This window comes from Fragaria vesca, linkage group LG3, assembly GCF_000184155.1.
Source record: "Fragaria vesca subsp. vesca linkage group LG3, FraVesHawaii_1.0, whole genome shotgun sequence".
Taxonomy (NCBI): Eukaryota; Viridiplantae; Streptophyta; class Magnoliopsida; order Rosales; family Rosaceae; genus Fragaria; species Fragaria vesca.
Genome location: NC_020493.1, coordinates 319,796 through 336,823, shown reverse-complemented (window position 1 = coordinate 336,823; position 17,028 = coordinate 319,796). Strand labels below are relative to the sequence as shown.

At 38.1% G+C, this 17,028-nt stretch overlaps 3 protein-coding genes across 3 annotated transcripts; 1 reads left to right on the top strand and 2 right to left on the bottom strand.

Moving 5' to 3' along the window:
- Positions 1-699: 699 nt before the first annotated feature.
- LOC101294448 (abnormal spindle-like microcephaly-associated protein homolog) lies at positions 700-8,283 on the bottom strand. Its single transcript, XM_004295212.1, has 19 exons — positions 7,612-8,283; positions 6,910-7,378; positions 6,729-6,814; positions 6,433-6,546; positions 6,141-6,326; positions 5,918-5,980; positions 5,699-5,755; positions 5,315-5,458; positions 5,136-5,231; positions 4,834-4,941; positions 4,576-4,693; positions 4,130-4,264; positions 2,863-3,680; positions 2,424-2,601; positions 2,054-2,295; positions 1,776-1,968; positions 1,162-1,387; positions 923-1,078; positions 700-787 (listed from the first exon to the last, which is right to left on the bottom strand). Exons 1-19 carry the CDS (start codon positions 8,281-8,283, stop codon positions 700-702), a joined length of 4,149 nt encoding a protein of 1,382 aa, XP_004295260.1.
- Positions 8,284-9,114: 831 nt separating this feature from the next.
- On the top strand, positions 9,115-11,366 carry LOC101314158 (derlin-2.2-like). Its single transcript, XM_004293228.1, has 6 exons — positions 9,115-9,366; positions 9,641-9,740; positions 9,839-10,053; positions 10,143-10,226; positions 10,363-10,416; positions 10,937-11,366. Exons 1-6 carry the CDS (start codon positions 9,268-9,270, stop codon positions 11,117-11,119), a joined length of 735 nt encoding a protein of 244 aa, XP_004293276.1. The 5' UTR covers positions 9,115-9,267; the 3' UTR covers positions 11,120-11,366.
- Positions 11,367-11,895: 529 nt separating this feature from the next.
- On the bottom strand, positions 11,896-15,660 carry LOC101313870. The gene is made up of 11 exons (XM_004293227.1): positions 15,129-15,660; positions 14,735-14,825; positions 14,559-14,611; positions 14,210-14,302; positions 13,967-14,038; positions 13,144-13,216; positions 13,002-13,047; positions 12,826-12,889; positions 12,575-12,628; positions 12,353-12,430; positions 11,896-12,253 (listed from the first exon to the last, which is right to left on the bottom strand). The coding sequence occupies exons 1-11, from the start codon at positions 15,285-15,287 to the stop codon at positions 12,161-12,163; spliced, it is 876 nt and encodes a 291-aa protein (XP_004293275.1). The 5' UTR covers positions 15,288-15,660; the 3' UTR covers positions 11,896-12,160.
- Positions 15,661-17,028: the final 1,368 nt, after the last annotated feature.

The window sequence follows — 17,028 nt, the reverse complement described above, 5'->3', positions numbered from 1 at the left end:
GTTTGCAACAACATTCTCGGTACTAGTTCAGATACCATTTTGGGTTTTTTCTCTCTTAATATTTTTAAGGGATGTGAAATCCACACTTCTTAAATTGTAATCCACACTCTTATTTTTTATTTTTAGTTATCATTTGCATAAAAAGACAAAAGTTAAGTCACTAAGCACAAAATTTAAGTTATCAAAAATAAAAAGTAGAAGTATAGATTATAATTTGGGAAATGTGGATTTCACCAAAACAAAAATATCTTATCCGGGATTCCAGATTTTAGCAACTTGTGCAAAATCCACGAGATGTGAGAAATGACCATTCATGTGGTTTGGTTCTTCAATAATTGTGCTAGATATTTTTTTCTGAAATCAAGAAGATAAATTGTGGGCAGCAGTCACATGAGGACCGGAAACAGATCAGTGTCGTTTTCGCTTTACCAATTCAACCAAGTCATGTGATAGAGAGTGAAATAGACAAGCATGAAAAAAGATCGGCAATCCGCACCAGTTCATTTCACTACTTCCTCCATTAACCAGTTACTAATTACTGCCTAGTCATTAGTCATCACTGCAGCTTTTTACCATCCGTAAATGTCATTCAGAATCCTTGTCCTTCCCATTGAACTTGTAAATTCAATGGCAAAAACACAAACAAACAAACCTAGCTAGGCTAAACAAGGTTGTTAGACAATGCTGCAAGTTCAGAGGCTAGTTTTCTGTTGCCATTTTCAGAATCACAGTAGCCTCCTTCAGTCTCCTCTCTGTATTCTCTCGAGCATTTGCGAGTCGAGCATTCCTGCATTGAGAATTTCAGATAGTGGTGATTATGCTAACCTTAGCGGATAATGAAACAGATCATATGAGTAACGTCTCTATTTTTGAGAATAAGAACAAGTGAAAAGGAGAAAAGAGAGTCTTTGATGTATCTGACCTCTTCTCATTGCATGATTTCCTACTTAGTTCCTCCACAAGACTGCGCAGTCTCTTTAAATGGGCAGGTGACTTGCGTACAGCTTCAGCACCTTTAGGACTAGAACATATCTTCTTCAAAAGTTCAGATGCAATGAAGTAACCTTCCTCCTTGTTCCTGAGCATATAACACATTGGCCGTTAATTCAGAGATGTGAAGAAGTCCCTCACATTGAATTTTGGGATAAATGGCATACAAACCTTAGCAACTCCCAAAGAATAGTTTCTACAGACCCCTCACAGTCAGTTAGTACTTCAACCAAGTGTGGATAGCGAGCAAGGTTTCTTAGAGTTGACAGTGCATGCTTTAGAACCTCCTGATCAGGTATGCTTCGGCTGCCTGAGTGAATAAGCTTCAGCAAGGTCTTGATAGCTCCAGCATCCACGAGTCTTTCACAACATTTCTGAGAATACCTTGTAGCCATATCTATAAGTACAATCATAATGTAAGTACATAGAAACAGAACAATGGTTAACATCCCTGATTCTGTATCAGTTAACTGAATGTAACCTATCAATGAGAGCATCAATGACACTAAACCATTTAAGGATTTGGGGGGCTTTCCCAAATGCGTGTATGGTTTAAAACTATTTTCTGAAGCATGGTTTGACTTTTCAGTAAAGGCACTAAACTACCTGCATAAAGAATGCTTACTTCATTTGCAGGAAGATAAAAGAAATAAAATATTGCAACTCCTAGTACAAGGCAGAAAGTTGTAAAACCACATATGAGGTTGTTGCATCACATATATATACATACACACACGTGATTAAGATTATGAAATGGAGTTCTATGTACAATCATTAATACTTACCCAAAGTGGCACAAGTATGAAGAATGTTGCTGAGACTTTTCATTCTTAGTAGTTCTGAAAGTGCAGCAACAAGTCTGTTGATAATACGCATGCTATCGTCCACACTAGTAGAAGACTTCTGCACTCTCAAGCGTATATCCTTGAGCTGTTCCCTTGACTCTTTTTTTCGTGCCTGGTAACCTCTCCAGTGTGACTGAAACAAAATAAATAAAAATTATGAACACGAAGAAACAGTAAAGGTTCAACATATAAGGTGCAACATATTTATAGTATCTTACTTGTATCACAACACTACAATGCTTCTCTCTAGAAGCCTTTTGCCTGGCTAACCATTCTCGAATACGAGACTGAATAAGTACTGCAGACTTTGTTCTTAGTTTTAAAGATAGGACACTCCTCCACCACCTTTGCAATTTCAACACAGAGCAAAACACTATATTTAGTTCGAAACTACTATAAAAGGCACTCGTGGTCTTTGAAAGACAACCGTGGGGGATGACAGGGTGTAGACACGAAGAACCTGAAACAAAAGCCATAAACAACCATAACTACAATGGAATTGAAACAAACCAAACCCCTCAACTATCAAATGTAGAATTTGATAAACTACATTTGTAAGAACCATTGAAAAGAACTGCACTAATATACCTAAGAGATTACTTCGACAAATTTCCCCCCTGACTATCCGTTGAATTTCCACTGCAGCATGTCTAAGACATTGGAATGCCTGACGGTATAGCAGGCACCGAATAGTGCTTTGGATCTTCACTACAGCTTTTCTTTGATGTAAGAAATGCCTCCTTCTCAACCAACCATGGCAGTATCTCTGAATTCATTTAAGCACCCAACTCAGATATGATATTTACACCATTAAATTTTTTTTTTTTTTTTTTTAAAAGTTAATCACATTTCCACAGAAGATTATCTCAGGGGACTAAATATGTTGCAGGTAGAAGATTCCCCTAGTGAACATAGCAAATAAAATTTAGCTTCTCTCTCTCTCATTTGTTTGGCAGTGGTAATAACTCAGGGAGAGATATTGTCACCCTCAGTCCTATATGCTCAAAAGACACAGAGAACAACTTACTTGGATAGTAACGATGAGATGCCTACGTATGTTAGCTTCTCTTCGGGCAGCCCATCCACGTACATAAGATTGAATGGTAGTGGCTGATTTAGTTGCAACTTTGTATTGCTGATAAGCCTTCCAACATTTTAACATACGCAAAGCACTTTGGACTTTTATTGTTGCTTGCCTTTGAATGTGAAACCTCCTTCTCAATAGCCAACTACAAAAATGACTTTGTATTTTAATAGCAGCAAAGTGCTTTTTGTGAAGAGTGTGACAGACATAATAATTCCAAGCAAGTTGGATTTTAACTGCTGCCCATGTTCGAACATCTAGTGCACCATTTTCCTGAAACATACTTGAGGATTTATGAATGAGAGGGCCCCCTAGATTACATCTTGATCTTCCAAGCCACCCACGAGTATATCTTTGAACAACAATAGCTGCATTTACTTGATCGTGGATACGTGCATCATGAGTTATCATACTTCTATCCTGATGTCTTCGCATGATCCAATTTCTTGCAGCTTGTTGGATAAGTAATACTGACGGTATCCTTTTTGCACCATTTTCCTGAAACATACTTAACGATTTATGAATCAGAGGGCCTCCATGAATGCATCTTGATCTTGCAAGCCACCCACGAGTATATCTTTGGACAACAATAGCAGCATTTACTAGATCATGAATGTGTGCATCATGAGTCAGCATACTTCTATCCTGATGTCTGTGTGCATCATGAGTCAGCATACTTCTATCCTGACGTCTTCGCATCATCCAATTTCTTACAGCTTGTTGGATTAGTAACACTGACCGTATCCTTTTTGCAGCATTTACTGGGAGTATAAGATATGAATTCCTCAGTCAAATAGAGAATATGACATACCGATACAAAACTTATAGATTTTAGGTCATATGTAAAACAATAATAGAAAATTGCGTATTTCCAGTACTATTTTCACCTAATAGAAAAGACAGGAAAATAGGTAAAGGATGAATAATTATTGAGTCTGGTCTCAGAAAACTGGGGGAATGAAAGACCAAACAAAAAAAAAATATCATGCCTCCGTGATATTGTGAAGTCAAAAGGTTAAGTTGTTAAGTTATGAAACTTAACCACAGGAGTAATAATCTAAACTACTAAAAAATAAAGAAAAAACGCTATATATATAATAGAATATAAAGAAGAATGTTCCTTTCTATATGGGAGCTAATAAGAAGAAACCACAATATGAAGATGATTACTGTATCATTGCAAAAAAAGGTCTCTGGTATTAGTAATTACCTCTTGAAATGTTAATTTCATCTTTGTTTGTAGAGAAGTTTTGTAAAGTAGGAGCTGATGGTTTTGGAAGTTTACGGTTCTTTTCAGCCATATCTTGCCACCAAGCCTGGATAGCCTTAAAGTTTCTTACAGAACCTGTATATGGATACAACCATTAGGTTACATTTCAACAAACGAATAAAATTTCTAGCTAGCTCTATCACTTATTGGAAGACTGTCTTTAGATAGCTCTAAACAAGTCACCACTCAAAAAAAATTCAAAGATTAATATTTCTCATTCATGTCATACACGTCTGGACATGTGTATGATTGCCGTACCACTAACCTTTACAGACGTTATGTTTAGAGTATTTCCTTAACGTAACATATGGAAAGGGACAAATTCTGGACACACTATCCTATAAAAACAGAAACTACAAGAAAAAATAGAAAAGAGAAGAAGATACCTTCAGTATGCTGAACATATGTTTCTTCTTGTATCTGTGTTGGTTCAGGTCTTACTGAGCATATTCGCTCTGAACTTTGACAATCACAGCCTAATAGTTTATGAAAGTTTATCTGATCCTGCAAAAGAGATAATCAATGTTAAGCATGAATACTATGACAGCATCTAATTATCATTTCTCTGAGCTAGAAGAGTGGGGCAGGGGATAGGGAACGAATAGCAATAAAGCATCATCAAACAGAAATGTATAAGGCATTACCATGTTTTTCTTCCCAATCAGTTGAGATGAAAGGAATGCCAACAGGATTACCACACTACGATCATTAGGGACGCCATTATACTCAAGAATGTCACTTATTTGCAGAACCTGTTTAAATGTTCAAGAAGGATTGTGTGTTACAACTTACAAAACATAAGATATATGTTACAATTCTCAACTTCAGTTCCAAAAATATTTTGAACTCTTCTTACAAGTATGCAAATAATTATATGTGGCAAGTCAAAAGCTAGACAGGAAGTTAAACGGTTGAATGAGAATGAAGCAAAGAAACTAGCACAAACCTCTGGAAAGTTTCCCAATAGCGACATCAATTTCTGTGATAATAAGAAATTGTGCACGGCATCTGAATATTCACTGGCTAACATGATTGATTCTTCCTGACTTGATTTATTAGGATCCTGTCACATACATTCAGACAGCTATGAAGAAAATTAAACAAGAAATATATGTTCATAAAAACCGAAGAAAAAATATAGAGCACCTTCGATGACCAGGCACAACAAAGTTGCTTACGGAAGTGATAATCCAGCAAGCACCATACGGCTTTTCCATCTACCAATGAAGAAAAACTGTCGATCTTGCAATCATAAATTTCACAAATGGCCTGAAAATCCCATAAAATGATCGTTGTCAAGTTTAAAGCAGTGCAATTCATTCTTTTCCGCTGTGACTAGCTATGATGCCCCAAATGACCCTCAATCATCCCGTAACCCCCAAAGTCCCAAAATCGGCATTCATAATCCATGTCTACTCTGATGCAGCATGCATGCATCTTAACAAATTCAAATTTATTCAATGCCATTGATAAGAATATGCTACATATCTATCCCAAAAGCAGTAATACCTGAATCCAACTTAAAAGCATTTCCAGTGGAGCAGAATCAACATCCATAAAGCTATCCTGTGAATTTGAAAAGGAATGAACAATGTCAAGGGTGACTTCAAGTTTCCAACTCTAAAACATGTAAATGAGAAATAAATGCAAAATAAAGAGTAATAAAAAGGAAAGAAGATAATAACAACCCCAAAAAAACAAGACAAGATTTCATGCATGGAGGCGTACCATAGTTCCCCGGATTTTGCATATTTCATCAGCTAATGTTGTTTTCTTGACCAAAAGAGGTAGCTGTCAAATTTACGTGAAGACTGTTACTAACTAGTATAGAACAAAAACTCCTAATTAGGCTTCAAATGCAATAGTTTAAAAAAAATGGGAGAGAGAGAGGGAGAGGGAGAGAGAGAGAGAGAGAGAGAGAGAGAGAGAGAGAGAGAGAGAGCAAAGGAACCTGCAAATGAACAAACATATTCCAAAGCAAGGAAATGGTAAGTTCCTTGTCCCCATTAGCAATATCATCTTCCACAATCATCAATCCATCATCGTGTAAAACAACACCAGCCTCCTTAAGATACTGCAGGGCAGTGCCACAATTTGACAGGTGCTTTTTATGTGTATCTGATGGAACAACCATTTTCTGTTCATGCAATGGAACATTGAAATCACTAAATACCATAAAATACTTTACTAAATATAAACTGAACAAGCATATTCATTCAAAAACTAAAGAATCAGATAACAACCATTAAGATAGAGGAGTCATCCTGCAAAAGTTGAATAGCTCTACAGAGGTGCAACCCATCTTGAAGATCAGCAAACAAATCTGTAACTCGAAAGTCAAAATCCACGATCGGAGACTGCACATTGACAAATTTCATAAATGAATTCCTAAATTGGTAAGATAATCTTTACGCTAAATGCCAAGTTGACATGCAGTCTCAGCCTCGATTGTTAAGAGGCATCAGAGCTTAAAGGATTCTGAGTTCCCTCAGACCAAACAAATGCAAATGTAGTTGCATGCATAGAATTAACCACCAACCTGCTGATGAGATACTTTATATCCGAGAATCACCAGATGCGCTGAGACGTTACCTTCTCCAAGCATGATATCAGATGAGAGAAAATCTAGTTTTGAACAACAAAAAGAGAGAAGTCAACCCTAAATCACAATTATAAACCAGTTTCTCAAAAACTTAGAAGACGAGTGGATTGAAAATTACCATGGATCACCTGTTGACTTGATTTGATACTAGACTGTACCGTAAACAATAAAGGAGAACCCCCATCCACTCCATCAAGACCATATTTAAGAGAAAGACAGCTCTGAGATTTAGCTCTATCCAGGATAATAACAAGCAACAGAAACCTCTTCAATATGACATTTCCCAAAGCTTCATAATAACCCGGTCGGTAAAGACCCTCAACCTTTTTGTTATAAGCATACTCTTTTGCTAGACCAGCGTGTGCAAACAGTTGCTTCTCAATGATCATCTTCAAAAACGCGACTTCCTCATCAGAGTTAACATCTCGGTCAGACAACAAAGAATCGCCACCGAATATAATGTACAGTCCAATTCGAAGCCAGATTGGGTTATAACTCAAAAGAACTTTAGTGGCCTTCTTTCTCAGTCCAACATCGGTCACTAAAGGGCAATGCACCTTCATCTTTAACCTCCCTTCATCAATATTCTGCAAAATACAACAACAAAAGATGCATGTCTCAACTGTCTAAGCTAAAAATGGCAAATGGACATCATTTTCTAGCATTATAACTTTCTGAAAAAGCAACAAAACAATCAATTTCGGCTATGAGATCCTCATTAACACTAGTTTGCATGCCAAGAAAGCAAATTTAACAAGTCAATGAACTAAAATCGAAACCACGCGTAACAAAACTAGCACGAAATCACAAGAATTCAAACCTTGACGACTTGAATCATCGAGTCGAAAACCTCCTGGCAACTCCCCAGGCTCAAATGAAACCGCATTCGCAGAATCAAATCATCGAAACTACACAAAAGCTTCAAAGAACTCTGCAATTTCGAGTACTTGGAGATCGAAAACGCAACCGCACCTTCGGAATCCTCACCTCTCCATGACGAGTCTCTCTGCCGCTTCGGATCCCTCCACGCCGCGTCGACCCGGACCTGGACGCCGGAGCCGCTGTCCCTCTTCCCCTTCCGGAGCGTTTGGCCGTGATCCTCATCGACCGGAAAGTTACAGCCGCAGGATCTAGGGTTTTCGAAGAGGAAATTGAGCCAGACGGTGAGAGATTTCTCGAGAGACTTCAGAGACTGCTCCTTCCGGATTTGGACCTTGCGCGAGGACTGTGACTGCTCGAGCTCCACGGCCTTGAGTTTGCGGACGGCGTTGGTGCGGGCGGAGGACGGCGGAGGGCGGCGGCGAAATGACGAGTTTGTCCGGGGGGTTTGTTTGGCGGCGGTGAAGAATTGGGGGCAAGGGGAGTGGAATTCGGAGATTCGGGAGGGGCGTTTTGGGGTTTTGAAATTGGAGATGTCTTTGAAGAGTGTGGAGGGGGGTTTGTAACGTGACGGCGACGGTGACGGTGACGGCGGCGGTTCGGCGGCGTCCATTTGATGAGAGGCGAGAGAGAGAGAGAGAGAGGTTTTGGTTTTTGAATTTGAAAATGAGGGATAGAAGCGGGCAATAGAGATGAAGAGGCTTCGAACACTCTCGATCGGAGGGAGGAGTTTACGAAAACGACCCTAACGGCTTTTCTTTTTGTCTTTTTCATCATTAAAATCAATAAAATGTTTCAAAATTGGTTGAATTTAAATTTGGTATAAAACTCGAAAACTCGAAATATTATAACCAAACTAACCGATTATATCGAGTTTTGTATTATCCGACTCACACATTGATAGAGATAATCTCGAATTATCGAGTCTCCGATCAAAATATTCAGTAACCTAAAGACGTATTGTAATTGTTCTGAAACTAAATTGTGTAAAGACAATCCATGACAAAGTTATCGTATAGTTACTTCCCCAGTGAGATTCGAACCACATTAATAGTGGTATCTTCTGATCCTAAAACTTATGGACTTAAGAAAAATAGTTAGATATGTTTCTCTATTCTTTTTTCTCTTTCATTTTTTTTGAAATAGATATGGTTCTCTATTCTTAAGCTACTAAAATCATCACTCAACTGACTTAAACATCGGTCGGAGAGTCTTTGAACCGATATACAACGCCACATCGGCCTCTCAAAGACTCAAACTTTGCTATATTCAACACAAGCCCAAAAAAAAAATCTAGCCCATGTGCCAATGAGCCCAAATGTAGCCTGCAAGCAGCACCATCTACCGGTCCAATAGTGACGTAACAACCTTATTGGTGCGTCCCCGCCACTCGCCTTTTCATTAGCCCAGCAGTAGTCACTTTGCATCCTCCATTAGAATCCCAGAACGAAACAAAGCAAAACTGTGATGCGTCTCACCTTTGTTTTGGCATCTCTTCAAATTCTCCGTCTTCTTCTTCTTGTTTCTCAAACCCAAAATTCCCAAACCCTTTTAGGTTTTCGATTCACCTCCGAATCTTTCGAACTGAATCGCAATTATGGCGCAAGCAGTTGAAGAATGGTACAAGCAGATGCCGGTGATCACCAGGTGGTATCTCACCGCCGCTGTCGTCACCAGCATCGGTTGCTCCCTCGATGTATGTATATATCAAAAGCTTCAATCTTTCGCTCTATCTTTGGGTTTATTGAATTGGGTTTTGCTCGATTTCAATTGGGTTTTGCTTCAGCTTTAGAATTTCATGAATTTAAATCAGGATGATTTGCTTAGATAATGAGATTTGTTAGAATCTGGGAGCTGGGTTTGGTTAATCATGGGATGAATTGTATTGGGTTAGCTTTAATTTTTGATTTACTAATGCAATTTCGTTGAAGCTTGGAGACTTATGGTTGTTAATGGTGGAATGTTTACAGATAATCTCGCCTCATAATCTGTACTTGAACCCTATACTAGTGGTGAAGCAGTATCAGCTATGGCGACTCATCACTAATTTCTTGTACTTTCGGAAGATAGGTGATTGTTACTATTTGTGTTTGAAGTGTTTGTGTATTGTATTTAGTTGCTAGTGTGTTTGGTTTTCGTAACGTGGTGGTGTTTTGGCAATGTGGCAGACTTGGATTTTCTGTTCCACATGTTCTTCCTTGCTCGGTACTGCAAGCTTCTGGAAGAGAACTCATTCAGGGGGAGAACAGCTGATTTCTTTTACATGCTCTTGTTCGGTGCATCTGTGTTGACTGGGATAGTTTTGGTTGGAGGAATGATACCTTATTTGTCAGAGTCGTTTGCTAAGATTATATTCCTCAGCAACTCACTGACATTCATGATGGTTAGTCGCTTTTTCTTTGAGTTCCGACTGTGATGGATTCCAAAAGTTGGTTGCTTTGTAGTGAGCCATTTTTCTTTCCTGCTTTACAGGTCTATGTGTGGAGCAAGCAGAACCCTTTCATCCACATGAGTTTCTTGGGACTCTTTAACTTCACAGCAGCCTACCTACCATGGGTCAGTATACTTAAGTGTCACATGTTTGTGTTGTTAATTTCTGTTTTTCCATTGGAAGTGTTAGTAAAGTAGCTTTAATATATCATGATCATTTCCTCCTTAATCACAAGTCTAATGTTTTTCATAATTGTTCCAGTTTCTTCTAGGCTTCTCTGTCCTTGTCGGGGCCAGCGCTTGGGTGGATCTCCTGGTATGTTATTTATATTAAGAATTTCCATTAGTATTGACATTTCAATTTAGGATCTTCTAATAGAGTCGACCTGGAATACTGTCTTGCTGTCCCTAACACTTAGTATGTGTATTGTTGCATATATATCTTGTGTAAATGGCTTATGATGCTAACTGACCAGTTATGCACAATATATCTCTAGGGAATGAACGTAACCTTTTGCAGAACTCTCAAACCCAGACGTTAAGTTACCAGGCTGTATTTTCATTTCATTTTGACTTATAGTTACTGATAGTTGTAATAAGTTAGTGGATGGTGTCCATCAAGTCATGATAGCAGCTAAATTGGATTGGCTCTATTACTTTTATAAAAGTTGGTGATAACAAATTGTTTGAGTATGTGATTTCAAACCGGCAAAACAGTTGGCATGTCACAAGTTCACGATCACGTTATTGGGATAAAATATCCCAGACACTAGCTTTTGTTACTCTATACATTTTTAGACCTTGATATTCATGTTGATTGGTTGGTTTTGATTCAGGGAATGATTGCTGGTCATGCATATTATTTTCTAGAAGATGTTTACCCCCGAATGACTGGTCGTCGGCCCTTGAGAACTCCTTCATTTATCAAAGCGCTATTTGCAGATGAGGCTGTTGTGGTGGCACGGCCAGCAAACGTGAGATTTGCGCCTCCACCTGTTGAGGAAATTCACCAAGATTGATAAAACCTTCAGAAAAAACGGGTTGATAAGGCTTAGCTATGGGATATTTATGTGGAAATAGTCATGGCTCTGGCTTCTAGGATGGATTTTGTGCTCTGTAATATATAGAGATATACAGTGATATGCTAATTACTTTTTGTGCATTTGTTAAAATTCAAAGCTCGTCAATGCGCGATCAAAGTGCTGTTTCTGTCTTTCTTATCTAGTGTTTCCTAGTTTTTCGATGGTGATCTAGTTCTAGTGTTTCATAGTTTCTTACCTTGAAAACCACACAATTCCACTAGCAAATTTGGTTTACCTTGGTGTTTTACTTTTGTTGCATGTATTTTGCACCAATGTCAATCCACAAGTTCCTTCAATTGAAATGCATCAAATTCTTCTGTCCTCATTTCACTCTAGTCTCTACATTGTCTTTGGGTTTGTGGACCATTACAAACAAAACCGTATCAGATTTTAACGGATCTAACATGATGTATTAGACTATTAGTTCTCGTATTGGTTTTCATTCTAATGGGAAAACAGAAAAACCTTCAGGCAAAGCGGCTCAGCACTAAGCAGAGAACTGAAAAATATCATGCAGCTTCAACACATTATGATGTGAAACTCTAAAAACAATGAAGATAATGGCTAGAACACCATGTTTGGATGCACTTTTTGTCACCTTATCAAATAAACCTTGTGATCTAAAAGATGCAAATAGAAGATCATCAACACACCATGATGTAAAACTCTAAAACATACAGATCACCTACGACATTAAATTACATGAACATTTTCCTTTTGAAACATGATCAGAGAACCTGTAACTGTCAAAATCACCATGGATTTAAATTGAACAGTCTTCCTTGGCAAAGCTGCAGAGAGCTGTGTAATATACATACATCTAAACAAAAAATATGCCGGCAGCACCAGAATACTACATCTGGATTGTTTTATCTGGCTTTCCTCATCTTGCTCATTTTTCTTAGCATCAAACCTCCAATCCATAAAGAATAATAACGGGGCCAAAAAAACCACAAAGAATGTAGATACTGAGCTGAGCTAACGTATTGGATGATACTGAGCTGATACCCTCTTGGGAGGCAATTTGCGCAAGATATAGAGGACCAAGGCTGAGGGCAGGATCTCAACCAGCTGCAGAGGACAAAGTTAAAATTTTGAAGGGGGAAAACCAAATAAGTTAAAGAATAGACAAGAAAATCAGCTTGAAAGTAAAAAAGCTTGGTAGGCTACCATGTAGTATATCACATTCAAAATAGGATGATCCAAAACATCAAGTGTTGCATCTTCATCGACAGCGGACAACACATCCTGCATTGAAACGATAGAATTAATACATCTGATGAAAGAATGGAAATGATGTATATATTTTGAATTTATACTTTTGAGATTATATCTCAATGCAGATAAATATTTTGAAAAGACTAAATTCGAGAGACTAAGATTAAGCCTTACCACAAAGCATCTTATGAGAAAGCAGGTGAAACATATGGCTGTAACAGATCCAACCTGCAATTAAAACCCATTTGTTAGCCAGTAGAACTAGTCTAAAAAGAACTGTTGTTTGGCTTTATCTTAATCGTTTGTACTCCATGACCCTGACAGTCGATGTACACGAAAACTACAAACTAAAAATATGTACATGAAATTCTTAACAAGCTGGGTCTAGCAATCAGGTGTTCTACTTGGACAGGCAAGGTACAAACCTCATGAAGTTTCTTCCTTCTCCCTTTAGATTCAATTGGGAAACGTCTCAGCATGAAAAATAACCTGAAGGCATGGTCTATAATCATCCACCAATACAATTCCATGGCAATATAAGAGCAGAAAGGAATGGACATATTCAAGATGCTGAAAGTACTGTATAATGCAGAACGCTCACCTTCCTCCATAGACTAAGAAACCTAGTGCAGCCACAAATGAAACAGCTGGAACAAAAAGGTACAATATAATTCAGTGTGCATGAAAAAATGAGAGACGAGAATAGGAGACCAAAAACTATCAGGACTCGAAACAGTCCTTACCTGCAATAAATATCTTTCCAATGAACTCCACAACGCTGTTGTCATCAAACCAGAGGTATATCCAGAGGCAAATCTGAAGAGAAATCCGCATTTATCATAAGGTACATCAAATCTTTGAAGTCCTAACAACTAAATCACACCCTGTACTGTTTTTAAACTAGGAACCCTCAACCACACTATCAGGATCTAAGTTGACATCTGTCTGCAAGGAGTTGAATGTAACCTTCGCCATTCATCAAGGAGGTAAGCAAGAACTACTTCCAATAGTAGATTCTTAAACAAGCATTTGCCAAGACCCAGACAGCTTGCAGAGCACTAGAATTGTATATTTATTAGGAAAACCAGAATGATCCTCATTTCCTTTCTATGTAATCTAGCCATAGAATTGGTAAAATATGACGTAGAAGTCCAAATTATCTTAACAGTTTTAGAACTTGTTCTCTCAACCTTCTTTTGAAAGATGAAGCAAATAAGTACAAGGGTCAAAGTACAATGAGATCAAGGAGATTAGCAAACCAAAATTTGTTGGCAAGTCACTAGTGGCAAAGAATCTGTTTAAACATGTGTGCAAATGGAATTCCTAAGGATTTTCGGTTAGAAATTAATTAGCTGCTATTAATGTTTATATAGACAATACTAGAGGGATACAACATGTAGTGGTTACAGCTCAGGCACTAGAGCAACCTCATGATGAAACATGCAAAGAAAGTGGAGAATACACATTACAAACCAACACTTAAGATGGAGAACCCAAAAATAGACCAACAGATGATATGGGAATGCAACATATGCAGTACATGAAAAGCGGTAAGATGGAGCATACCTGTACGAAGTACATTCCAGCATTGACTGAAATATAAACAATCCTGAGCTTATCTGTTGGTAAACTTCTTGCCTGCTCGTAATAGTGATTAAATAAAGTCAGCAACCCTAATTGATTATGAACAATGACCCCATTCATAAGTTCTTTATCTAAGTAAATTAGTTGAACTGATGTCTTGGCCTTCAGATAACACGAAATCAATACCAGCATCAAGGATACCGTGCAAGAAAAAAGGGCACTTGCCTGGTGATATATCTCTGCCCAAAAGAGGACAAGAAGTGTGTACGTTGAGAAGAACAGCAGTCCAGGAAGATCCAACAAGACCAATATTAATACCTGGTTCAACATGCAGCAGTTTAGCATATAACTCTAACACTGATTGCTTTCATTTTATGTTCTTATTTCTTTCAAATACCAAATGTAGCCTCAATGTTGAACCCCTATTTAAAATTAGCACTGGACAACAACAACTTTTGTAGCCAACAAATGTATGCAACAATAATCAGTTTGTTAATCCTAAAACCCTACGCAAGTGCAAAGAATTAAACGAGTAGGTAAAAGATGTGGACTAACTGAACTACAAAAGACTAACCCTGGGTTGCAATAGAAACACTTGTGTGTGAAATCCAAACACAATTGCGCGCACTGCAACAGCAAGAACCCGATCAGAGCTCAACATTACAACAATACAAAACAAAAAACCGCAAAACAAAAAATAGAAACCATGATAACAGACTCCTAATGGCACTAATGCAGCCGTTATCTCACCTCCATTGACAATAAAATTCATAAGATGGAACACCTTCTGCGTAGTCCAACCGTATTCCGGCACTCTCAATTCAATCCTTATTAGTTGAAACTGCGCATCACAAAACACAAAATTCTCAATTCAACTCACTCATTTCACAATCACCTAACAGTAACTAGTTAACCAATTCTACACGTCAAGAATGACAATGACAGCGGCCGCCACTTGAATCACACAAACTATCAAACTAATCAGTCTAATCTGCAACAGTCTACTACTATTGCAACACAGAATTGACTACTGCGAAATCAGAAACTCCGATCCCAAACCTCTACTCAAATCCACAGAAAAACCAAAGCAACGAAATCGAATCACAAACAAAACCTAGCCAAAATCAGAGAAAGAGAGTGAGACCAGAGCGACGGAGGAGACGAGAGCGTAGGCGGCGCAGAGGAAGTAGAAGATGCCGTCCTGCCACTGAGTCGACTCGTTAATATCGTCCCACCAGCTAAGCACCAACGCCGCGACCTCCATCGGCGCCGAGCTCAGCACCAGCGGTGGCATTCTCGTCATTTCCGAGCTCCGAGAAGCCGCTCCACCGTGAAAAAAAAGGTCAAAACCGTTGAGAGAAGCGGAGACCGGCCGAAGAAACTAACTGTCCTCCTCACAGAGAAACAGCTCAGTAATTGAATTCAAGAATGTGCGAGAGGGAAGAGAAAGGAGGACCTCCACTACCAGACGGTCCAAGATTTCAGAGAGAGAAAAAGAGAGCGAGTGAGTGAGAGCTTGGTCCTCTCTCTCAATTTTCACCTAAGCTTCTACGCTGGTCGCTGGCACGGAGCGGTGGTTGTTGTAAAATTGGGCTTTGATTTTCTACATATCTAATTTGACTGAATTGTCCTTTCTGTTTAGGCCAATCAGGGGAGAGAACAAGGGATTTAGGACGAAATTAAAGGTGGCTGTGTTAGTTATGCATTTAATTAATTAGTTACGAGTTTTACAAGTTACTATCTCTCCACTTACTGTCAGTGTCATTATCTGATAGAACAAAAGCCTTTTAGACACAGGACTGGAAGTGTTTTGGCCAGCAACTATAAATTGAGATTTAAATTTAAATCTGTATCGGCTGGATTTAAATTTAGATACGAGAGTTTCGCACATAAACTCTTAACAACTTGACTAGTTGTGATGGTTAGTTGTCTTATTTTCATGAATTACATCATGACACCAGTCCAAAATTACTTATCTTTTAAGACGATACAAACATATTAATTTAATAAAATAATTATGTTAGTTACTGTTTAACTTAAAGTATTAGCTTAAGTATGTGTGTTTTATAGATAATAGTTTCGTTTCCAAAAAGATAATAGTATAAAGTACAAATTTCATGTATAAGATTTTCATATGGTAAAATTCTTCATATCAAAAATGAGTGTAAGCATTTGTTCATGCACTAGCATTCACGGTTCACCTGATCAGTTACTGACCAAAGAAATCGTGGTCAATCACCATTGAATGTAAATCCAATGATGAAAAGTATTATTTTAAAGTTAATTTGTTGTGTTTTACTGATTGTTTGTTTATAATTGAAGTTGTTACTAGGGGTTCCAAAATAATTTACCCAAAAGGATGAAAAAGAGATGAGAGGAAGGCCATTAGGCGGCAAATAAATTTAACCAGGGCGCCTAAATCAGGAAATTATTAGCATGCCTGTTGAATTTTTTTTGAAAAAAAACAAAAAATATAAGGGAAGGTGTGGTGATGAGAATCACGTGACGCAGGTGAGGAGATGCGATGTAATATACCCTGTGTGGGATCCACATACACTATTTTTACAGGCAGGTGATGGGAAGCTTCTGGCTTGGATTACGTGGCAAGGACGGTTTGGCGGTGTTAGTTTGCGCCAAAAACTCTTATTCAATTTTTAATTATCCAATCATCAACTATCTCTCCTAAAGTGAGAGGCATCACACCTTGCCATGCTCGTCGACTTCACTATTTTCCTCGATTTTTTTTTTTGTACAATAAATTTTGATATTACGTTACAAATATATACTAAGCTAATCTTATCACATTTTTCAAAATTCTCACAATCACTAAAATTAGTTTGCAAGAGCTAGACGAGCTACTCATCGTATTTTATTAATCACTAGAGAAGATGCAATATTAAGACTAAAAAAAGGAAAAACTAGCAATACAACATTAGCCAACTTTTAAGCTCATCTTCACAACCCTGTGGAAGGCCAGATAATTATGAGTCGTAACATTATATCGGGCTATCTTTAAGTTTTTCCATACAGCGTTGATTGCTTAT